Source organism: Pithys albifrons, chromosome 12, assembly GCF_047495875.1.
Source record: "Pithys albifrons albifrons isolate INPA30051 chromosome 12, PitAlb_v1, whole genome shotgun sequence".
NCBI lineage: Eukaryota > Metazoa > Chordata > Aves > Passeriformes > Thamnophilidae > Pithys > Pithys albifrons.
In genome coordinates this window covers 15,527,925-15,546,638 of record NC_092469.1, presented here as the reverse complement: position 1 = coordinate 15,546,638, position 18,714 = coordinate 15,527,925, and the positions used below count along the sequence as shown (strand labels likewise).

The following is an 18,714-nucleotide window of genomic DNA, read 5'->3' as shown; positions in this document are numbered from 1 at the left end:
GGGAGCATTGCTGAGGGACCAGGCTGAGATTATTCCAGCTGGTGTAGGTGAATCCCTGCAGAGAGAGGGGTAAGAGCAGAGTACCTTCTGCCTGCATGGGCTCCTTTATGTCCCCACTGCCTGCAGTCTCCCAGCCCATCCACCAGCAAGTGGGCATCCCCTGGGATCCACAGTGCTCCCCTGAGCTCAATAGCATTGCAGCACAGGGAAAAAGAGCTGGTACCTGGCCACCAGTGTGCATCCAGAGTAATGCCACTTCTGGATCCCTGGAGATCCTGTTCCTGTTGTGCTGGGGCTGCCAGAGAGCCACACTGTTCTTGCCAAAAAACAGCCCTGCAGCTGGGAGTGGTGGGTTTTGTAATGCTCACAGGTGACTATTTGAATAGGACTGTTGGCACAGAACCCTTCCTACATCTCAGATTTTGCTCCATGCTTATTCATTAAGTTATTCTTCTAAACTGGGGAATTCACACATGTGCCTGCTTAATGTAGACTTACTTGATGTAATTGATACAACTTATGTGTTTTGCATAATTGCAATACCATTAAAAACCTGAAGCATTCAAAAGCCAGGAAATTACTTACCAGTTAAACTCATTTACATAAGCATTTATTTTACCCTTACAGTTGATAAGTGGTGGTGATATGGCTTTACAGTTGCTATCGGAAAGGGAAAAGTAACTTTACTTGTGTCAATATTATCCCCAAACCAGCCAAAGGAGCTACACAAATAATGGGGTACTTATGCAAATCTTCGGGTACATGTATGTACATATGGATGTGTGTCTACAGGCACGCAAACCTATATCTATCCCTGCCAAGGGCTCCATGCTGAGAATGCCAATAACCTCCAAAGAGGGGAATGCCAATGACCTCTAATGCTGGGAAGGTTTCACTGGCTAGGAGTGAAGGCAGCTGCAGTGCAGAGCTGGAGGCATTGGCTTCTCAAGGACAAGGTGCTGTGCTAGGGGCATGGGGACCTTTGTCACCTGCTTCGCCTGGGCTGAGTGGCTAAAGCACCTTGTCCCCCACACGCCCGTGATTCTCTGTCACCCCCCTGTATGTGTGGCTGGCCCGTGTCAGCGGATTAGGGCAGCCTCGCCTGGTGGGTCTCTGAGGATGTCCAAGAGGTTGATGCCAGGATGAAAGGACAAGATTGAATCCTGCTCCTAACCCAGCCAGGAGTGAGTGAAAGGCTGTGACTAAGTGTGAAAAGGCAGGAGGCTGAGGACACCTGGCCTGAAGGGAGCACACCCCAGTGGTGGGCAGAGGCTTCTCCTTCCCAACTCTGCAGGGCTGGCACCAAATCCTCCCCTCCCAAGGGATGGACAGCCCTGCATGTCCAAACGCATGTGGGACATGTGCCCCACAGGTCAGCCTGCCATCAGAAGTGCAGGTGTGAGTCATTGCACAGGGCACCCGCCACCATCACTGTGGATGCCAAGTTCAGCTTTGTTGTGGGAAATATCCGGTACTGCCAGTTCATTACCCTGAACAAGTCATGAGTGATTTGTGTCACCCAACATGAGGCTTGTGTGTGCAATACAGGCAGGTAGACACAAATCACACCCTAAAAATGCGTATAAATTATATTTTAAACAGGATTTTCTTTTGTCTTTCTGACACCAGGGCCTTTGGGGAGATCTTGGCATGTCAGGCTGTTTTATCCACCCCTCTGGATTAGAAACATGTTGTTTTCCATTTGAAATCTGTGTCCTCAGGCCCAGTGAGCCTGGGTTGCCGGTTGACATCACTGCCAGCAAATGCACCAGTGTTTGGGAGCAGTGGGGATGTGACGGGGTGAGGGCATGGTTTGTCACCTCTGGTCCTCGGTATGTAGGTCACCAGCACCATGGTCCCCATGGTCCCCCAGGATCACCCTGATGAGCTATGCCAGGAGGGGTGCACAGATGGGATGTGGTTACTCTGGTACCCCCCGAAGAGCACCAGAGTTGGGGTGGGAAGGGCAGGGACACTTCGGGAGTACTCGGGACACACCGGAGATTCTTCCTGACAAGGGGGAGTCAGGGAATCATGGGAAGTCCGGATCACACTGGGAAGGGCATAGAGCGACACCGGGGCTCCCCGAAGTTCCGAGGGCTCTGGCGAGAGGGGCCGGGGTTGTCCCGCGGACGGCCCGGGAGCTCCCGCGGAGGGGCCAACGTCGCCCCTTCAGAATCCCAGGTGCGGGAAAGGGCAGCCCCGCTCGATCGCCCGTCGGGGGTCTCACGGGTTTCCACGGCAACGAGCGCGGGGCGGAGCTCGGCGCTTCCGTTACCGAAGTGCCCGGGAGGGCGGGGACGGGGACGGGGCTAAGACCGGCACCGAGTGCCCCGCGCCCGGTGAGTGCCCCGCGGGGGCGGCATCGATACCGGTACCGGCACGGGCGGCGGGGGAGCCGGGCTGGGCCGAGGCTCCCTTTGTCTGAGGGGCTGGGTGTGCCGGCACGGAGCTCCCGGGGCGCGGCGAGAGCAGCGGCATCGGCATCGGGAGCAGCACCGGGGGAACGCGGGGCGGGGCTGCGCCTCCTCCCTGGCACTGAGACCGCGACTGGGACCGGGACCGCCCCGGAGCCGCCCTCCGGGGCCGCCGGTCGGGAGAACAAGGAACCCCGCGGAGGGCGGGCGGGCGGTCCCGGGGCTTCGTGCCCTCTTCCCCGCCGAGCTGGCGCTCGGTGCGGCGCGGTGTGTGCGCGGAGCGGGCCGTGCCGTGCCGTGCCGTTCCGTGCGGTGTGTGCACGGTGCGGTGTGTACGATGTGGAGCGAGCAGTGCAGTGCAGTGTGTGCGGTGAGGTGAGGTGCGGTGCTGTGCGGTGGATGCGGTGCTAGCCGGGTCCGGGACTGCTCGTGCTCCTGGAGCTGCTAACTCCTTATGCCACAGCCCGAGGTTAGGAGGGGCCTGGAGAGACTTCAGGAATGAGTAAATTAATTACAGGCACTGTTTATGTCACATCCGCCGGGAGCACGGAGGGAGCCCGGGGCTGTCGCCTTTTCGGGAGCGAAATCGGGATCGATGCAACTTCCTGCGGGTTTCAGGAGTCCGGCCCGGTGTTACCGTCGTAGGGTGCCCTAGCACGGCCCACTGGGATTCACAGCTGGACATTGAGCCCGGCTGAGATGTCCGTCCTTCCACTTCTCTGCAGAGGTGCTGCTGTGCTCGGGACCCCCGTGCCATGATCACATCCCGCACAGCCTGGGATCTGGAATCCGGACCGTCCGCCGGAGCCGCCTGGAAGACGAAGGACCTTGCCCTGGACGGTGAGTACGGCGCGGTGGCTTGTCCTTGCCCCTTGGGGCTCAGCCTGCAGCGCTCACGCCCTACTCACTGGGGAAGGAGAGGCTGGGAACAGGCCAGCCTGCATTTTTCACATTTCTTTCCGGATGAAGCTCAAGATTTGAGAAACGGGGACTTGGAAGCTGCCACAAAGCAGTGGGCAGCCAGGGGGTGAGCAGAGAGAGCTCCCTCCATCTCCTTCCTGGCCCTTCCGAGTGGGAAACTTAGGGAGAAAGATTAACATGTAAGAAAGAAAACGGAGCAATCTGCATGGCAGGGCGAACATAGGGCCCTTGCCTCACCCCAGCTTTGGCTCCTTGGAAGGTCTCCTTATCCCTCCCCAGTGCATGGACCCCGTGGGTGAGTTTACTCGGGAGTTTCCCTTCGCAGCACTGAGCTGCTCTGCAGGCAGGTGGGCGGGTGGCTGCTTGCCCCAACCTGCAGCCTCTTGTTGGAGAAGAGTCCTTCCCACCTCCCTTGCCAGTGGTGCTGAATAGGTTTTGGCAAAGGGGAAGGCTGAAGCCCCCCATTTAGGCTCCTTTTTGCTGTTGGCTTCAGCATTTCCCTGTGTACTGGCAGCTGCTTCTCCGAGCACTGATTCTTCCCTGGCGCTCAGTCCAGTCCAGCCAAGTGCTGATTGGCATCGAAGCCTCTAAAACCGGGGCTTTTCAATGCTTCCTCTGCCCAGCAGCTTCCACTGCCCATGCCAGGTTGGGAAACTCATCGCCTTTTATGCAGGCATTTGCCAATGCTTTGAAAACGGCTCGATTTACACAACGCACGCGAAATGTTATGGATAATTAGAGGCTGGGAAGAAGTCCAGAGTGATAGACTAACTTCATCAGGACACGTCTCCCTTCAGACACTGTTTCCACCTCTGGCCAAAGTGCCTGTGCCTGATTTTAGAGAAAAAAATGCATTATTGAGGTTTGATTTGTGGATTGTTGATTTTCTCCCTACCTGCCAGAGAAGAGATTTGGCTTCCTGCGATGGTGGCAGCACCTGTGGCAGGCAGGTGTGGGGGGAGGTCACAGGGTCCCCAAACGGTGGGATGTAGCCCTCACTAGCTGCTTTTCCTGCAGCAGAAGAGGGGACAGCCATGAGAGAATACTCCTTGAGTTGCTGTTTTCTTTCTTTGTGGTTCAGCAGGGCAGGAACTGCTGTCCTGGCTGCTTTCACGTTTGGCTGCCTGACAAATAAAGGAAATATTTGGGGGCAGTGGAGGGAGGTGATGCCATCAAGGTCCATCCATCTGGTTTCGGTGATGCAAGCTTTTCCAAGATAGGATCTCAGGAAGTGGAGTGGCTTGGCAAAGAGCAGAGCTGGGATGTCCCTGGTGGGGGGATGGATCTGGTCCTGCAGAGGCCAGACGGATGCTACACCCTGAATTCTCATTACTAGTCATTGGCAACCAGTCTCCGCCCCCCGAGGGGATAATTTTTCTAATTAACATAATTAAGATTTTTAATAAAAGTCATGCACTGTCTCTGCCACACCAGTGTGGTGGTGGCAGCAGGAAGGTGGAGGTGGGTTTGCTGAGCTAAGCCAAAGGCTGTGTCCATCCTGGGCTCTCAGGTTGATCCAGTGATGCTCTTTGCTCCATCTCAGGCTGTGGGCAGGACAGGCTCAGTGCTGGGAGCGGAGCAGGCGCCTCTCCCCGGGTTCCTCTGCTGCCTACACTACTTCACCATAAAATCCTCAGCGTGAGCTGGCCAGACGCTGCAACCCCCCGTGGGCTCTGCCGGGCTCTCCAGGTGAGGAGCGTTGAGCCAGCTGTGGCTTGGGTGGGGAAGGCAGTTTTAGGGTGGTAGGGAGAATGCCCCACACCCAGCTGGGCCATCTCTCAGTGGGAGCTATGTGGTTCCTTCCCTCGCTACAGCCAGTTTCTGCCTGAACCCCGGCACCACATGCATCAAGCAGAGCTGCTGCCCTGAGTAGAAAGGGAAGAGCATCTCCTGGGAGACAGAAGGCATCAAAAATGCTGGGGAACAGCCTGGAATAACATCTTCTGGGTCACTTATGGGTCACGTTAGCAGGAGAGCTCAAAGCAGAAGTGTGATAAGGAAATGCAGTGCTGTAAGGTGGTGTTTGCCATTGGGATGGAAGAGAAGTGGAAAGGTGACACGGCCAGGGATGGTGTCGAGACACCGTGTACTGGTGTTGCTGCCACTAGTTCATTCTGGGCTTCAGGCAAATCAATTCAAATTCCCCTTCTTTGAAAAGAAGAAAAACACCTTCTTATCTCACACCAGCCTTGAATTCCCTCTGGCAAAACCCTTCTAGAGTCTCAGATGCAGAGGCACCGCAGACACGCGGCTTTTCCAGGAGGATGCTGCCACCGCCTCCTTCCAAATTATTCTCAAATTACTGGCATGTACCAAGTATTTGCCCTTCTGCTGGGGTGAGACAGCTTTCTCTGGCGTTGCTGGCCCATGGGTTAATGCCACAGGCTCTCAGATAAGATATAAGTAAGAAAAGGCATTTTTGACCAGGGCAAGCTCAGCCAATCATCACCTTTTGTCTCAGTTTTCCAAAAGCTCCTTCCAGATTTCTTCTTTTTTTTGGAGCTGGGGTCCATCCCACTGGGCATGGCATTACCTAAGCCACAGCTCACAGCTTCACATTCAACCCTGCCTGCAAGTCAGGGTCATTTTTTAAGGCCATAGAAAGAAAGATAGGTATATTCTGTATAACTGCATGGTCCATCTGAGGGAAGGAATTGTTTACAGGGAGAACTAAAAGCAATGTGATAAGTTCATCATGACAGCTTGCCATCACCAAACTCCCTCGGAGGGAGGGTTCCTCTGGGTCGCACTGTCCTGTTGTTTGCACTGCCCTCCCTGCTCATTCCTGGCAAGCCCAGTGAGGGTGCTGGCTGCTGACACCACAGTGTGTACAGCTGCTGCATCTCTGCTCTCTGACCTGTTTATTCTCATGGACGTAGACCCTGCGGGAGACAACGTGCAAGCGGAGGGAGGAGACCCAGCACCAGGACCTGACACCGGCTACAGAGGAGCCACCAACATCCTCTTGTGAGCCAGCAGCTGCCACACCGGTTCAGGCAGCCTCCACCATGAACCTGGAGAAAGCAGGTTAGGGGAAAGCCAGGATGCAGTGGTGGGTGCTAGGGAGAAGGAATGGGATGGAATGAGCATTTGGCACCTGCAGGTGGTTATCAGGGAAACCTCTCCTCTTTGGTGATGCACATAGACATGTGTCTGCCTCACCAGTCACAGTAGAAATCCAACACCATCCACCTGCTGAGTGGTGAGAGGGACTGATGAATTATTGAACTAGATGAGCAGAGCAGGTGAGCTCTGGTGAACTCACTTCTGCTTCCTCCTTCTTAAGGAAGATATAACGTATATGGAAACACTTAGAGCTTGCCTGGCTGCACTGGGATGGGGAAATCCCATGGTTTCTTGTCTTTCTCTGTCTGGATTAAATTGTGCAGGCTTGTCAGGGCACATCTTGGGAACTGCTCCTGGCATGGTCCTCAGCTGCATCCCAGAGCAGCTCCTGGTGCGGGGTGACTGCTGGGAAGAGATAGGGAAGCAGGAAAAAAGGGGGTCTGTGTGGTAATGGTAATGGGGCAGAGCATCTTTCCAAGTGGGTTTCAGAGCATTTTGGAAAGCAGGAGGGTCAGTGTGCTGTGCCTGTCACACTCAGAGCCCACATCATCACCAGCGCATCTGCCCAGCGGGAGATGTAACACAGGGCAGCATCTCCTCTCCCATGGATGCTGTCTCAGGAAGAAGGTGCTGGAGCGTGGAGGAAGGCGTTATCCATGTGGGATTTCCCTGCCTGGCAGTTTGACTTGCAGCTGAGTGTTGCAGCTCTGAGCCTGGCTCTGCCTTGGGTCCCAGCCCAGGATTAGTGTGGATGATGTGTGCAGACATGCGACGTGTCCACAGGAGCTTGCTGCCTCCTGTAATTTTGTCTTATCCCTGCATGCTCCCCAAAGTAGGAGGGCTGGCATTCCTGTTGACTTTGGAAGTTTTGGGATAGGTTTTGTGTGTGTTGGTTTTAAAGAGAAGACCCTGCCTGAGCTGGGCTGAGCTTTCAGCATGGAAAGAAAGGAAAACTCGTTCTTGGCAGTACTTTTTTTGGTTATCCAGCCCATGGCAGGAAGACAAAACCCAGTGGTCTCTTCTGCAGCCACTGCTAGATAAGTCCTGTGGTAGGCAGTCAGCAGCAAAGTTGTCATTTGATCTCAGCATTTCATTTTTTTGCCTGTTCTGTTACCTCCTTAACTCCATTTAAAGGTAGAAAGTCTGATTCACAGGCAAGAAAGTCTTTCTTCTTGTATTCAGTACTTTTCCCATGAAGCAGGCAGTATCCTCCCGCAGGCAGCACAGTGATTCCCAGCATCAGCTCCTGCCTTTGAAACCTCAGGTTTCTGGTGGCAGTGGATGAAATCCGTGGCAGTCAGGGAAGGGCGCCAGGCAGCCAGAATCCTGGCCACCAGTTCCTCACCGCAGTGCTTCATCCCCACGTTGGGAATGAGTCAGGCCAGCTCATTGCTTCTTGGGAACTACCAGGTCATTTTGTAGGCTCTGATGTACGGCCAGGTTGGCTTCTGTCAGCACTGGTGGCTCTATTAACATAAAGAAAATTATGTTTAAAATAATACTAGGAAGGTTAGAAAGCCAAACACACAAGGATTAGGCAATACGGCCGTTCAGCGTACCTGTATAATTTTACTTTGGCCTCCATTATATTTGTGTGTAATGACCCAGACTTTAATGACATGATCACATACTGGCTTTCCACTGGCAGCTGCTCATTCAGAAGAAAGGATGCTGGGATGAATCAGCGCTGTGGTGAAGGCGGTTGTTATCAGAGTGAGGTGGCAGCATCTCAGTGTGTGGTGGGGCTGGGTCACTGCGCAGTGGTGTGGGCAGGTGCTCTGTGCTGCGGCCTGGGATGCTCTGCTGGCATTGACACACCCCTTTGGCTTCTACCCTTCTCCGGGGCTCAGCCATAGGACACCACCACTGCTGTGGTCAGCACTGTGGCACTTGGGATGCACCTCCCAACATGTCACTGTTCTCTGTGGGACTTGTGCAAGTCCTGTTTACTGTGTTCTTGTCTCTACCTCCACCCCTGGGGACTCTACCCATGGCTGGCACTCTGCTCCCCAGCGAGGCGGCCAGATCCTGACCAGCTCCACCTTTGCTCACACTGCAGGAGGGAGGCTCTGCAGTGGGAAACGGGCCAGCCTGCCAGCCACCCGGCCCTTCCCAGTGATCCAGAAGGTGATGGCCTCCATGGCACATCTTCAGAAGGAGAAGCTGCTGGAGGAGCTGCTGGGCCTGCAGGAGAAGCTTGCTGCCAGGGAGAATGACGAACTCTCCCTTTCCCTCCAGCTGCAAGGCCAGGTATGGTGGGGACAGGGCAACACAAAGGGGTTTGTCAGCTCCTCCAGCCTCAGGCTGTGGCTTGGTTGGAGTGCTGTGGTCTGCAGTTAGTGAGGGCTGCACTTGGAAAGAGTGTAGGACCTCCATCATTGAGCATCTTTTTTGCTGGGGGACATAGGGATGATCTGGGAGCCAGGTGTTCCTGATCACTGGTTTTGGATGCACCTCCCTTGGGATGTTCGCAGTCCCCTGAGTGACACAGCAGTAGAGCTGGCGAGGGTGTGTGGCTCTGTGGACATGATGTGGCTGATAGGGCTTTGGGATGCAGCCCTGCAGCAGTCATCCATCTGCCCAGCACAGGACAACTGCCACAGGATCAGCTCGTTAGACCAACCCAGCAGTTTAATTGTAGTGACTTTCAAGAGCCAGGAAGTGGAAAGTGAATGTGAAGGCACAGAGGTGTCTAATGCAGGGACAGGTTTTGGCTACCATGACCAGAACTCCCCCCAAAACAATCTCCTACACTGGTGCAGGTGCATTCTCAGCACAAGGACCTGGGTCATCCCAGGGAAATGGAAATTCTGGCTGCTTGTAAAGGGATTTGCATGTGGCTGTTGTGGAAGCTGTTACAGTCAGGTTCTGCTTGTTCCACGGGTGTCAAAAAGGCGGAGGTAATTGTCCTGCATTTGGTTGGCATGCTCTGCATGACACAAGCGTGAGCGCGGCAGGATCCGGCCCTGTGCCGGCCAGTTCAGCAGCAGGCACAGCTGATGCCAGTTGGAGCAAAGTGCTGGCCCCAACTTCTAAAGCCTGGGGATGGCCGTGCCACGGCTTGAGCCAGATCCAGCTTCCAAGGAGTCTTTCTCACCTCCAGAGAGCAGGATGCAGCCAGAGATGCCCGAGAAGGTAGGGGATAGAGGTGCATCAGCATTTTTGGGTGCCACTGGCACAGGGAATGGTGGGCAGGCTCCAGTGTGTGTGCTGACTGGCTGGGCTGGCAGATTCTGTGGAACAAGCCATGACTGTCTTCTCAGTATCTCCCCTCTCTTAAAAATACTTATAAAAATACTTTAATAATCTCCGTCAGTAGATATGGAAATGGGGTTTTACTACTCAAGTGCTCGGTGCATGCTTGGCCCCCCATCCAGAGCCAGGGCACAGCCAGCTGTGGAAGGAGGGAGATCCCAATGCCGTCAGGGAGCAGCCACATTCCCCTGCCTGTAGCCACGGAATCCCTTGCCGTGCCCCACCAAATGCGGGGCACACAGGTGCTGCCTGTTGCGCTGCTGTCTCTGCAAGGGCGCGGCTTAATAACTTACCATATTAATTATAGCCCCGTGTCAGCACATCTGCATTGGTTATTAATCAGCAGTTGGTAAATCATCATCCATGGAGGGCCAGCTGGTTAAAGAAAAAGCTGATTATTGGAATGGGCGCTACCAAGTGAGGGGTTTAGTGGCTTTCTGGTGTAGGGAAATGGGGAGCCGGGCTGGGATCTGGGCAGAGGTGGTGAAGCATACAGCCAGGTCTGGCTCCCTCTGGGATAAGCTTTGGGGTAGTGGTGATACTCACCCAACAGGTTTATGGTATGGGGACAAGGGACAGAGCAAGTGAGCAAACCCCATTAAAACACAGTCCCTAAGACTGCTGGCTTCACCAAGTACTCGCTGCTGCTGTTTGTTCAAATAACTGAAGATTTTGGGAGAGCCTCCCTGGTCCCTGCACAAAAGAAAGCTGAGGATTTCTGAAATTCACCTGGTTTTGCAGGAATGGCAGCCTGGTCCCATGGGATGGGCAGATGCCCAGACAGGGGTGGCTGGGGAGCATCCTCCCATCAGACTGAGACATGTGGCCTTCTTGAGGAGCTCCTGCTCCCTCTTTGTCCCAAGATAACTTTCCTAGAAAGAAAAATAGGGTAAAACAAAGCTATGTTGTGAGGGCAGGACAAGGCACTTCTGGCTCTTCAAACACAATTATGGATAGGTTTGTTTTTTGTCTTCTGCAAAGATGATACCTTTTTTTTTTAATAATGGTTTCTGCTAATGCTCAGCATGGACAAATTATACCCATGGTTGAACAAGGTCAAAGCAAGGCTTTCATTAACGCTCATTTTAATCAGGCCGTGTGAATCAGGTGCTCAGAGCCAGGTGGAAAATTAAGGCATAACAAAAATGTGAGCCAGACTGGATGTTGGTGGCTGAGGTGGCACCACAGGGTCTCCTCTGAAAGCTGCTGAGATGCCTCCTGGTTAACCTGGTCTGTGTTGACAGGTTGAAACTCTAAAGGCAAAGATCCTGGAGCAGGCGCAGGAGATCGGCCGGCTGCGTTCGGAGCTGGTGAGGTGCCTCTGGGATCGGGCTGAGCCAGCTTTGCCTGGTGGGATTTTGGAGCTCAGGGTTCCCAAGGAGGAAGAGGCCACATGGGGTGGGTGGAGGTGGACTTAACCTACCCTGATGACATTTTGGACCCTGTGGGCCAAGAGACACTGAGGGATGAAAGTTTGTGGGATTTTCTGTCCAATGCAATGTCATATTGGTGATGCTGGGACACAGCAGGCAAAGCTCTCCGGTGCTGTCACCCTGAGGTGGGAAGTGAAAGTCCCTTTGGGGGTTGAGGCTGCGTGGGCTCAGTTGGGGCTCTCTGACATGGCAGGCTGAGGCTTTGAGGAGCTCCCCTGAGAGCAGCAGACTGAGGCTCCCATGATGAAGCAGGCCGCAGCTCCTCGATGTTGCAGACTGGGGTCTCCCTGAGTGTGGCAGACTGGGAGCTCCCAGATGTGCAGCAGGCTGGGGGCTCCAAAGTGGCAGGAGACTGTGGCTCTCTGAGCATGGCAGGCTGGTGGCTCCCTGATGCTGCAAGCTGGGGACCTGCTGGGACAGCAAGCTGAGGCTCCCCCGGGGCAGCAGCAGGCTGGGGCTCCTTGGGGTGCATCAAGGATCCATCTCCTCTTCCATCCACTGCTGGTGGCAGGGCGGCACGGATGCAGAGAAGCACCGGGACCTGCTGGCAGCCGAGAATGAGCGCCTGCGGCAGGAGATGAAGGCGTGCGAGGGGGAGCTGCGGGAGCTGCGGCGGCAGCAGCAGGCACCGTGCCGGGACTGCCCCCACCTCCAGGTGAGTCCTGGGTGTTACAGCAGTGGCAGCAGAGTGACAGGCACCCATGGGTGACATAGCCTTGTCTGTCATGTTCTGGGGCCAGGAGAACGCCAGGCTGCAGGAGCAACTGTCCCAGCTGCAGCGGGAGGCAGAGGAGACACGGGCCAAGCTGGTGGAGCTGGACCTGGAGGTGCAGCAGAAGACAAACCGCTTGGCTGAGGTGGAGCTGCGGCTCAAGGACTCCCTGGCCGAGAGAGCTGAGGAGGAGGAGCGGCTCAGCCGGCGGCTGCGGGACAGCCAGGAGACCATTGCCAGCCTCAAATCCCAGCCCCAGCAGATAAAGGTGAGCACCACAGCACTCTTCATCTCTCCTGGCTGGTCTGTGTGCCTCGCATTGCCCAGTGGGTGCCCTGCAAGTGCCACCTGTCTCTCTGCCCTGAGCACATTCAGCACAGCATTGCGATTTCCTTATCTCCCCCTGGGCCAACAACAGCTCCATCCCAGGCCCCTCAGGTGCTGTTTCCTCAGTACATCCCATCTCTGGGTGCTTTTCTCCCCAGTATATCATCAAGACAGTGGAGGTGGAGTCAGCCAAGGCAAAACAAGCCCTATGCGAGACCCAGTCCCGAAACCAGTACCTGCAGGAGCAGGTGGGAATGCAGAGGCAAGTGCTGAAGGAGATGGAGCAGCAGCTGCAGGGCTCCCGGAAGACAGAGGCTCAGCTCAGAGCTCAGGTCTGAGTGCAACAAGTGTAAATCAGAACTCACCTCATGTTCCCTGCCTGGCTGGTGCTCACCAGGTGACATAGTGTGGCAAGTGGGTGAACACCAGCTCAGTGTCACCTCTCTTTGCTCCTCTCTCAGATCATGATGTATGAGGCTGAGCTGGAGCGAGCCCACGGGCAGATGCTGGAGGAGATGCAGGCAATGGAGGAGGAGAAGAACCGTGCCATCGAAGAGGCATTTTCCCGTGCCCAGGTGGAGATGAAGGCAGTGCACGAGAACCTGGCAGGTGAGGAGGTGTGGGTTTACAGGGTTGCCTAGCCAATGTTGGGGTGTCATCACCTGCCCCTCACACTGCCTCATGCCTACAGGTGTCCGCACCAATTTGCTGACTCTGCAGCCGGCATTGCGCATGCTCACCCACGACTACAACAGCCTGAAGCGTCAGGTCCGCGACTTCCCCCTGCTTCTCCAGGAGACCCTGCGCACCGCCAGGGCTGAGGTGAGCCCCCCTGCAACCAGCACCCCATCTTCCCTCTATGCAGAGTGCACATGCTGGGGGGTCACTGAGCTGCTGGTTTCCACCCTTGCAGATCAGCCAGGCCATCGAGGAGGTGCACAGCACCAACCGGGAGCTGCTGCGCAAGTACCGGCGGGAGCTGCAGCTCCGCAAGAAGTGTCACAACGAGCTGGTGCGGCTGAAAGGTGTGCAGGGAGTGGCAGATTCAGCGTGGGAGAGCGTGTCCCTGAGGGGGGGCCAGATGGTTGGGGGAGCATCCGCATAAGATGCTTGGGATGCTTCAGTCAGCAGTGGGCCGCAGCGTTCAGCCCACTCAGTGTTTGATGGTTCCTGAGGGTGGCAGCAGGATGTGCTGGGGCTGACACCATCCCTGCATCTCCCCTCCAAGGAAACATCCGTGTTTTTGGGCGAGTCCGCCCCATCACAAAGGAGGATGGTGAGGGCCCGGAGGCAACCAGTGCAGTGACTTTTGACACCGACGATGATGCTGTCCTGCACCTCCTGCACAAGGGGAAGCAGGTGTCCTTCGAGCTGGATAAAGTCTTCCCCCCACAGGCGTCCCAGGAGGAGGTGAGTGCTGCCATCCACACTGCTGGTATGATGGGGAGGACACAGCCACCTTCTCTCCTTACTCTGCCTTGTTGCCCCAGGTATTTCAGGAGGTTCAAGCCCTGGTCACTTCCTGCATCGATGGCTACAATGTTTGCATCTTTGCCTATGGGCAAACAGGGGCAGGAAAAACCTACACAATGGAAGTGAGTTTGCCTGGTTTTGATTCCATCTTCTTCCTCAGATTCCCAGCATGCACTAACAATGGTTACTGCTGCTCCACAACACCCCCTTTGGCTTTACTTCTGCATAGAAGAAAAATACAGAATAAAATGCAAGGTGTTTTTCCCTGTTTCTCACCCCAATCCATCAGGGAACGGCAGCAAATCCAGGGATAAACCAGCGGGCCTTGCAGCTCCTCTTCTCCGAGGTGCGGGGCAAAGCGGCCGACTGGGACTACGCCATCACTGTCAGCGCTGCCGAGATCTACAACGAGTCGCTCAGGTACAGGAAGAGGGGAGAAGCTTTTTGGGCATCACCCCATGCCACTCTTTCCCCCATCCCACCAGCCCTACCTTGGCCTCGCAGCTTGTCCCAAGGCCCTGGGTGATGCATTTGGCTGTGCAAGGATTTATTTTTAATTTATTTTGGTGCACATCGCCCTTCCCATGATCTCCATGACTTAACAGTCCTTCCATCACTCCCACTCCCTGGCTCTGATACAGCAGCTGACACATCCCCCTCTCCACCCCTGTCCAGAGATGCTATATGTAGGACTTTGTAACTGAGAGCTGAGAGAAGGAGAAATATTTTCCTCCCTTGTCCAAATTCAGGTAGGAGGGGCCAGGAGGATCCTGGGAGCACATCCATTGGAATAATGGGGAGCACGGATGGGAGTGTGGTCTGAGTTCTGTAAGAGCAGGCACATGGGAGCCAAGAATGCTAAGGTCTATAGATAGGATGTGCAGCTTTCCCTAGAGGAGAGAGCTTCAATGGCAGTGTTGGCACACAGCCCTGAGCCATGGAATGGATGCCAGCAGCCCCTGGGATAATGGTAATGGATGCCCCTTTACCCAGGGACTTGCTGGGGAAGGAGCCGCAGGAGAAGCTGGAAATCAAGCTGTGCCCTGATGGCAGTGGACAACTCTATGTGCCCGGGCTCACCGAGTTCAGAGTGCAGAGCGTGGAGGACATCAACAAGGTGCGAAGAGATGGATGGTGGCAGGCACAGGAGGGTGGCACCAGGGCTGCAGTGAGCTGGGGGGGGTTCTCTGGTGTGTGACTTCTGGATTCTGAAGCATTTCTGAAGCCCCAGGGAGTAACAGAGACCAAAATAGATCCCTGGGTGTGATGTGAGGGTCACTGTCCCACAGGGATAGCCACAGGGGGTTAAAAATAAAACCATGGGGCTCAGGAGGTTCCTGAAGGATTAGTGAGATGTGACTGGATGCGGCTGTCACTGCAGTGCCCTGCCTGTCACCCGCTGCCCTTGGTGCATCACCCAGGCTGAGACCTGACAACGGTCATCACCCTGATGGACCAGGCACCCTGTGGGAGGCTGTTGCTCCGGATACATCTTTGGGCAGCCCTGGATCACAGGGGGTTTGTCATGGGATTGGGGCAAACTGGCCTCACTTCCCCCCAAACCGCTGGGCTCCCCCCAGGTCTTTGAGTTTGGCCATGTCAAGCGGGTGACAGAGTGCACCAACCTGAATGAGCACAGCTCTCGCTCCCATGCCCTCCTCATCATCACTGTCCGAGGCCTCGACCGCAGCACGGGACTCCGCACCACAGGTGGGTGCCACAGGGTAAGCCCCTCACCTGCACCTGGGCCACAGCATCCCAGGGGTGTGTGAGGCTGGACTCTGATGCTATCCCGTGGGATTTGGTTGTGTGTCCTCAGGGAAGCTGAACCTGGTGGACCTGGCGGGCTCGGAGCGGGTCGGGCGGTCAGGCGCAGAGGGCAGCCGGCTTCGCGAGGCGCAGCACATCAACAAGTCCCTCTCGGCACTGGGCGATGTTATTTATGCCCTGAGGTCCCGGCAGGGCCATGTGCCCTTCCGCAACTCCAAGCTGACCTACCTGCTGCAGGACTCGCTCAGCGGTGACAGCAAGACCCTCATGATGGTGCAGGTGAGGGCTGGGCACCCAGTGCCTGTTGGCATCCCCATGGCCAGTCAGTGTGGAGTTTGGGATGACTGCAGTCCCTTGTCCCAGTGCTGGGAGGGGTGGGAGGGATGCTGGAGGCAGGAGCGGGACTGGAACCAGGGGATGAGGCTTGCCCTTGGGTACATCTGTTTTGCAGCTGTGGTGCCAGAGGCAGTTCTGTCCCCATCTCAGCACCCAGAGGCTGAGGGATGGGAATTAACTTGCTGAGGTCCATGATCCTGTACTTCCTGCCTGCACATGGAGGCCATCCCTGTGGGCATGATCTCCTTGCATATTGTCGTCTCTCCATCCCCTCTTTTGCTGGGAGGATTTTAAGCTCTGGCAGCTCCTCCAGACCTGTTCTTTGACCCCTCAGTCCTGGCTATCTGCACCCACAATGAGCCCCCATGGGGGCTTGCCTGAGCCCCTGCCACCTGCCACAGCTATTCCTGGCTGTCCCTCGTTGCAGCAGTTGGTGACAGGGGATCCAGCTGGCCTGGGCGCGGATGGACAGAACTTTCCTGGGAGAGGCAGGTTAATAATAGCATTTCACCAGCCACCATGAGAAGGTTTGCTAGGGGGTAGCCCCTGGAGTGCACTGGCAGCTGCCAGGATGACTTTTCTGCCTGCTCCTCCCTGACTGCAGGTCTCCCCCTCTGAGAAAAACACCAGCGAGACGTTGTGCTCCCTGAAGTTTGCTGAGAGGGTTCGTTCTGTGGAGCTGGGTCCTGTCTCCCGCAAGGCTGAGCTGGCCTCCTGGCCCAGTCAGGAGCAGCTGGAGGTAACCAAGGGACTGCTTGTGCTTTTCCCCCTCACCCCAGGGGTCCTCCTGTTTTGGTCCGACACATAGTCCCCAGGCCTGTTGGATGTTTCCCTGGAGCCACCACCACTGGGGACCACACCTGGTGGGATGTGGGTTGTCCCCAAGCAGCAGTGTCCAGCTGATCCTGCCACCTTGGCTTTTCCAAGCCGTCTTGGAGCAGCCCACAGTACCCCAGAGCCCACTTGGACACCACTACCCAGGCAGGCACAGTCTGCCCACAAGCCCATCTCCATTCCTTCCCTCTGGGGACTGGCATGAGCTGACCCTGGGGCTGTGCCCCATCTCCTCCCAGGGTGACTCACCGGGTTCTGCAGCAACGCCTGGCCGAGGCCACGCATCCCACAGCTCGGGGCAGCTCTCCAGCCGTGCCGCCTCCATCCGCAGGAAGCTCCAGACTTCAGGTGGGTGGTGAGGCACCTCAGGAGCCTGGACAGGGTCCCTCTATCCAAGGAAGTTCCCACCACAAGCCCAGCCTTCATGGGGGAATAAGCAGATTCGCTATCAGCTCATTAACTAATGGCTAATTAGCCATGGTTAGCACTTCGCTGAGAGCATCCTGGTGTGAAGCTGCTGCTGGCAGCTCAGGGAGTGTGGGGAGGGCAATGCCACGAAGCTGAACTTCTCTCCCCTTCGATTTCAGCCTGACTTAGGGGCAGCCGTGGCTGCCAGGTGAGTGCCTGCGGCGGGTGCTGGTGGAGGGCTCTGCTTCATTCTGCTTCCCAGGCAGGGCAGGGCAGGGCAGGGCTGCCGGGCTGTGAAGGGATGCTTGTGGTGCCAACTCCTGCTACAATGCTGCCAGATGGGGCTGGGGCACTGGTAGCTGTGCCCCTGCCTGCTGTGACCCACACATGTCTCCTCCCAGGGAAGCTGAGGGCAGTACCCCTGTGACAAGTGCCAGCTCCCAGCTCCAGCACCAAACCTGCACCAGGACCCAGCCCCTCACAGTGACACGGAGATGGCTGCTCAAAGACATGAAGGCTTTGGTGCTGTTCCTTTGGCCACCAGGACCCATGACCAGAGGATGATGGCACCTCTCACAATGAGCAGCATGGGGCCAGACTCCCCTCTCACAGTGGGATACAGTGGTGCTGGGCAGGAATCTGCCCCCGAGGATGCTCAGCTGTGTGACAGTTGTTTTTAGCCAGAGTGGGGAGCTGGTGGCTGCTCCCTCCATCGCTCCAGCTTTGTTTTTACAATAGGACTGGGCTGAAGGGGGTGCTTGGAGCTAGGCAATCCCCTGGCCCTGCTTCTGTTACCCCACAGAGCCAACCTGGTTATGGCTTCCCCAAGATGGGGTGCTAACTGATGTCTTTCAGAGCAGCACTTCCTCCACATTAACTCAGAAAAAATTCCAGCAGCTCCTTTCCCCCTCGGTTTCTCAAGCCCTGTTGTTGCATGAAGGCCCCCGGTGCTGTGCATGAGCTGAGCTGCTGTTCCTCATGGTGCCAGTGTTGCCAGGGCCCTGCACTACTGCCCCATCATAGAGTCAGAGTGGTCACGGACTGCCTGTGTTACATGGCACCAGAGGGGATTTAGCAGTCTTGAATGAAGCTATTGTAAAGTTATTTACCAGTTGTCTTGTCAAGAGAGATCACAGTGTGGTCAAGATGAAAGTGTTCAAAATATTTATAACTGTTTACATGGACTTGGAATCGAAAACTAATGGAAAACAAACAAAAAGACCCCAAATCTCCAGCCAAAAGCCTGTTGGCTTATGTATGGGGATGGCAGCTGGCAGGGGTATGGGAGGGGATGGCACTGCCCTTGGTCCTCTGAGCACCCACCTATGGGTGCGTTTCCTCCTGCTGCAAATACCTCCTGGATGCACTGATGGCTCCTTCCACCACAGCTCTCTCCTCTCACGCTTCCACAGCGTATTCTATTTAAAAACAAAAAAGGGAAAAATAAATTTAGCCTTTTGTATGATTAGATGTTTGTATGTATTTTAATAATTAAAAAATATCCTGTTTTGTAACAAAACTTATTTTAAATAAACGGTTAAAGCCAGTCCTCCTGTGCTGCTGTTCTTGAATACGGCTTGGGATGGGGTGGGTGCTCCTTCCCTCACTCCCACCATCTCCCCTCGGGCTGGAAAAACCCATGGCATCCATCCCCTTGTTCTGGGCCAGCCTGGCTGTGCTTAACCCCCTGACTGCACCTATTGGGCTCCCATGACTAGCAGGAGAGTGAGTGGTTAAACCCTAAGTCAGACCCAATTCTGCC

General features: G+C 55.6%; 1 protein-coding gene across 5 annotated transcripts; it reads left to right on the top strand.

Moving 5' to 3' along the window:
- Positions 1-2,323: 2,323 nt before the first annotated feature.
- On the top strand, positions 2,324-18,498 carry KIFC3 (kinesin family member C3). 5 transcript variants are annotated; one of them, XM_071567472.1, is made up of 22 exons: positions 2,709-2,792; positions 3,143-3,257; positions 4,882-5,027; positions 6,218-6,365; positions 8,464-8,654; positions 10,904-10,969; positions 11,604-11,747; positions 11,833-12,072; positions 12,290-12,463; positions 12,593-12,740; positions 12,823-12,953; positions 13,045-13,156; positions 13,360-13,541; positions 13,622-13,726; positions 13,894-14,024; positions 14,598-14,721; positions 15,185-15,314; positions 15,424-15,653; positions 16,315-16,449; positions 16,784-16,892; positions 17,132-17,160; positions 17,354-18,498. In XM_071567472.1, exons 2-21 carry the CDS (start codon positions 3,173-3,175, stop codon positions 17,134-17,136), a joined length of 2,736 nt encoding a protein of 911 aa, XP_071423573.1. In that variant the 5' UTR covers positions 2,709-2,792; positions 3,143-3,172; the 3' UTR covers positions 17,137-17,160; positions 17,354-18,498. The 5 variants fall into 5 exon arrangements, with proteins under 5 accessions (XP_071423572.1, XP_071423575.1, XP_071423573.1 ...); XM_071567471.1 differs by lacking the exons at positions 2,709-2,792; positions 17,132-17,160 and adding an exon at positions 2,324-2,342; XM_071567474.1 differs by lacking the exon at positions 17,132-17,160 and having other exon boundaries at positions 2,380-2,792.
- The last annotated feature ends 216 nt before the right edge of the window (positions 18,499-18,714 follow it).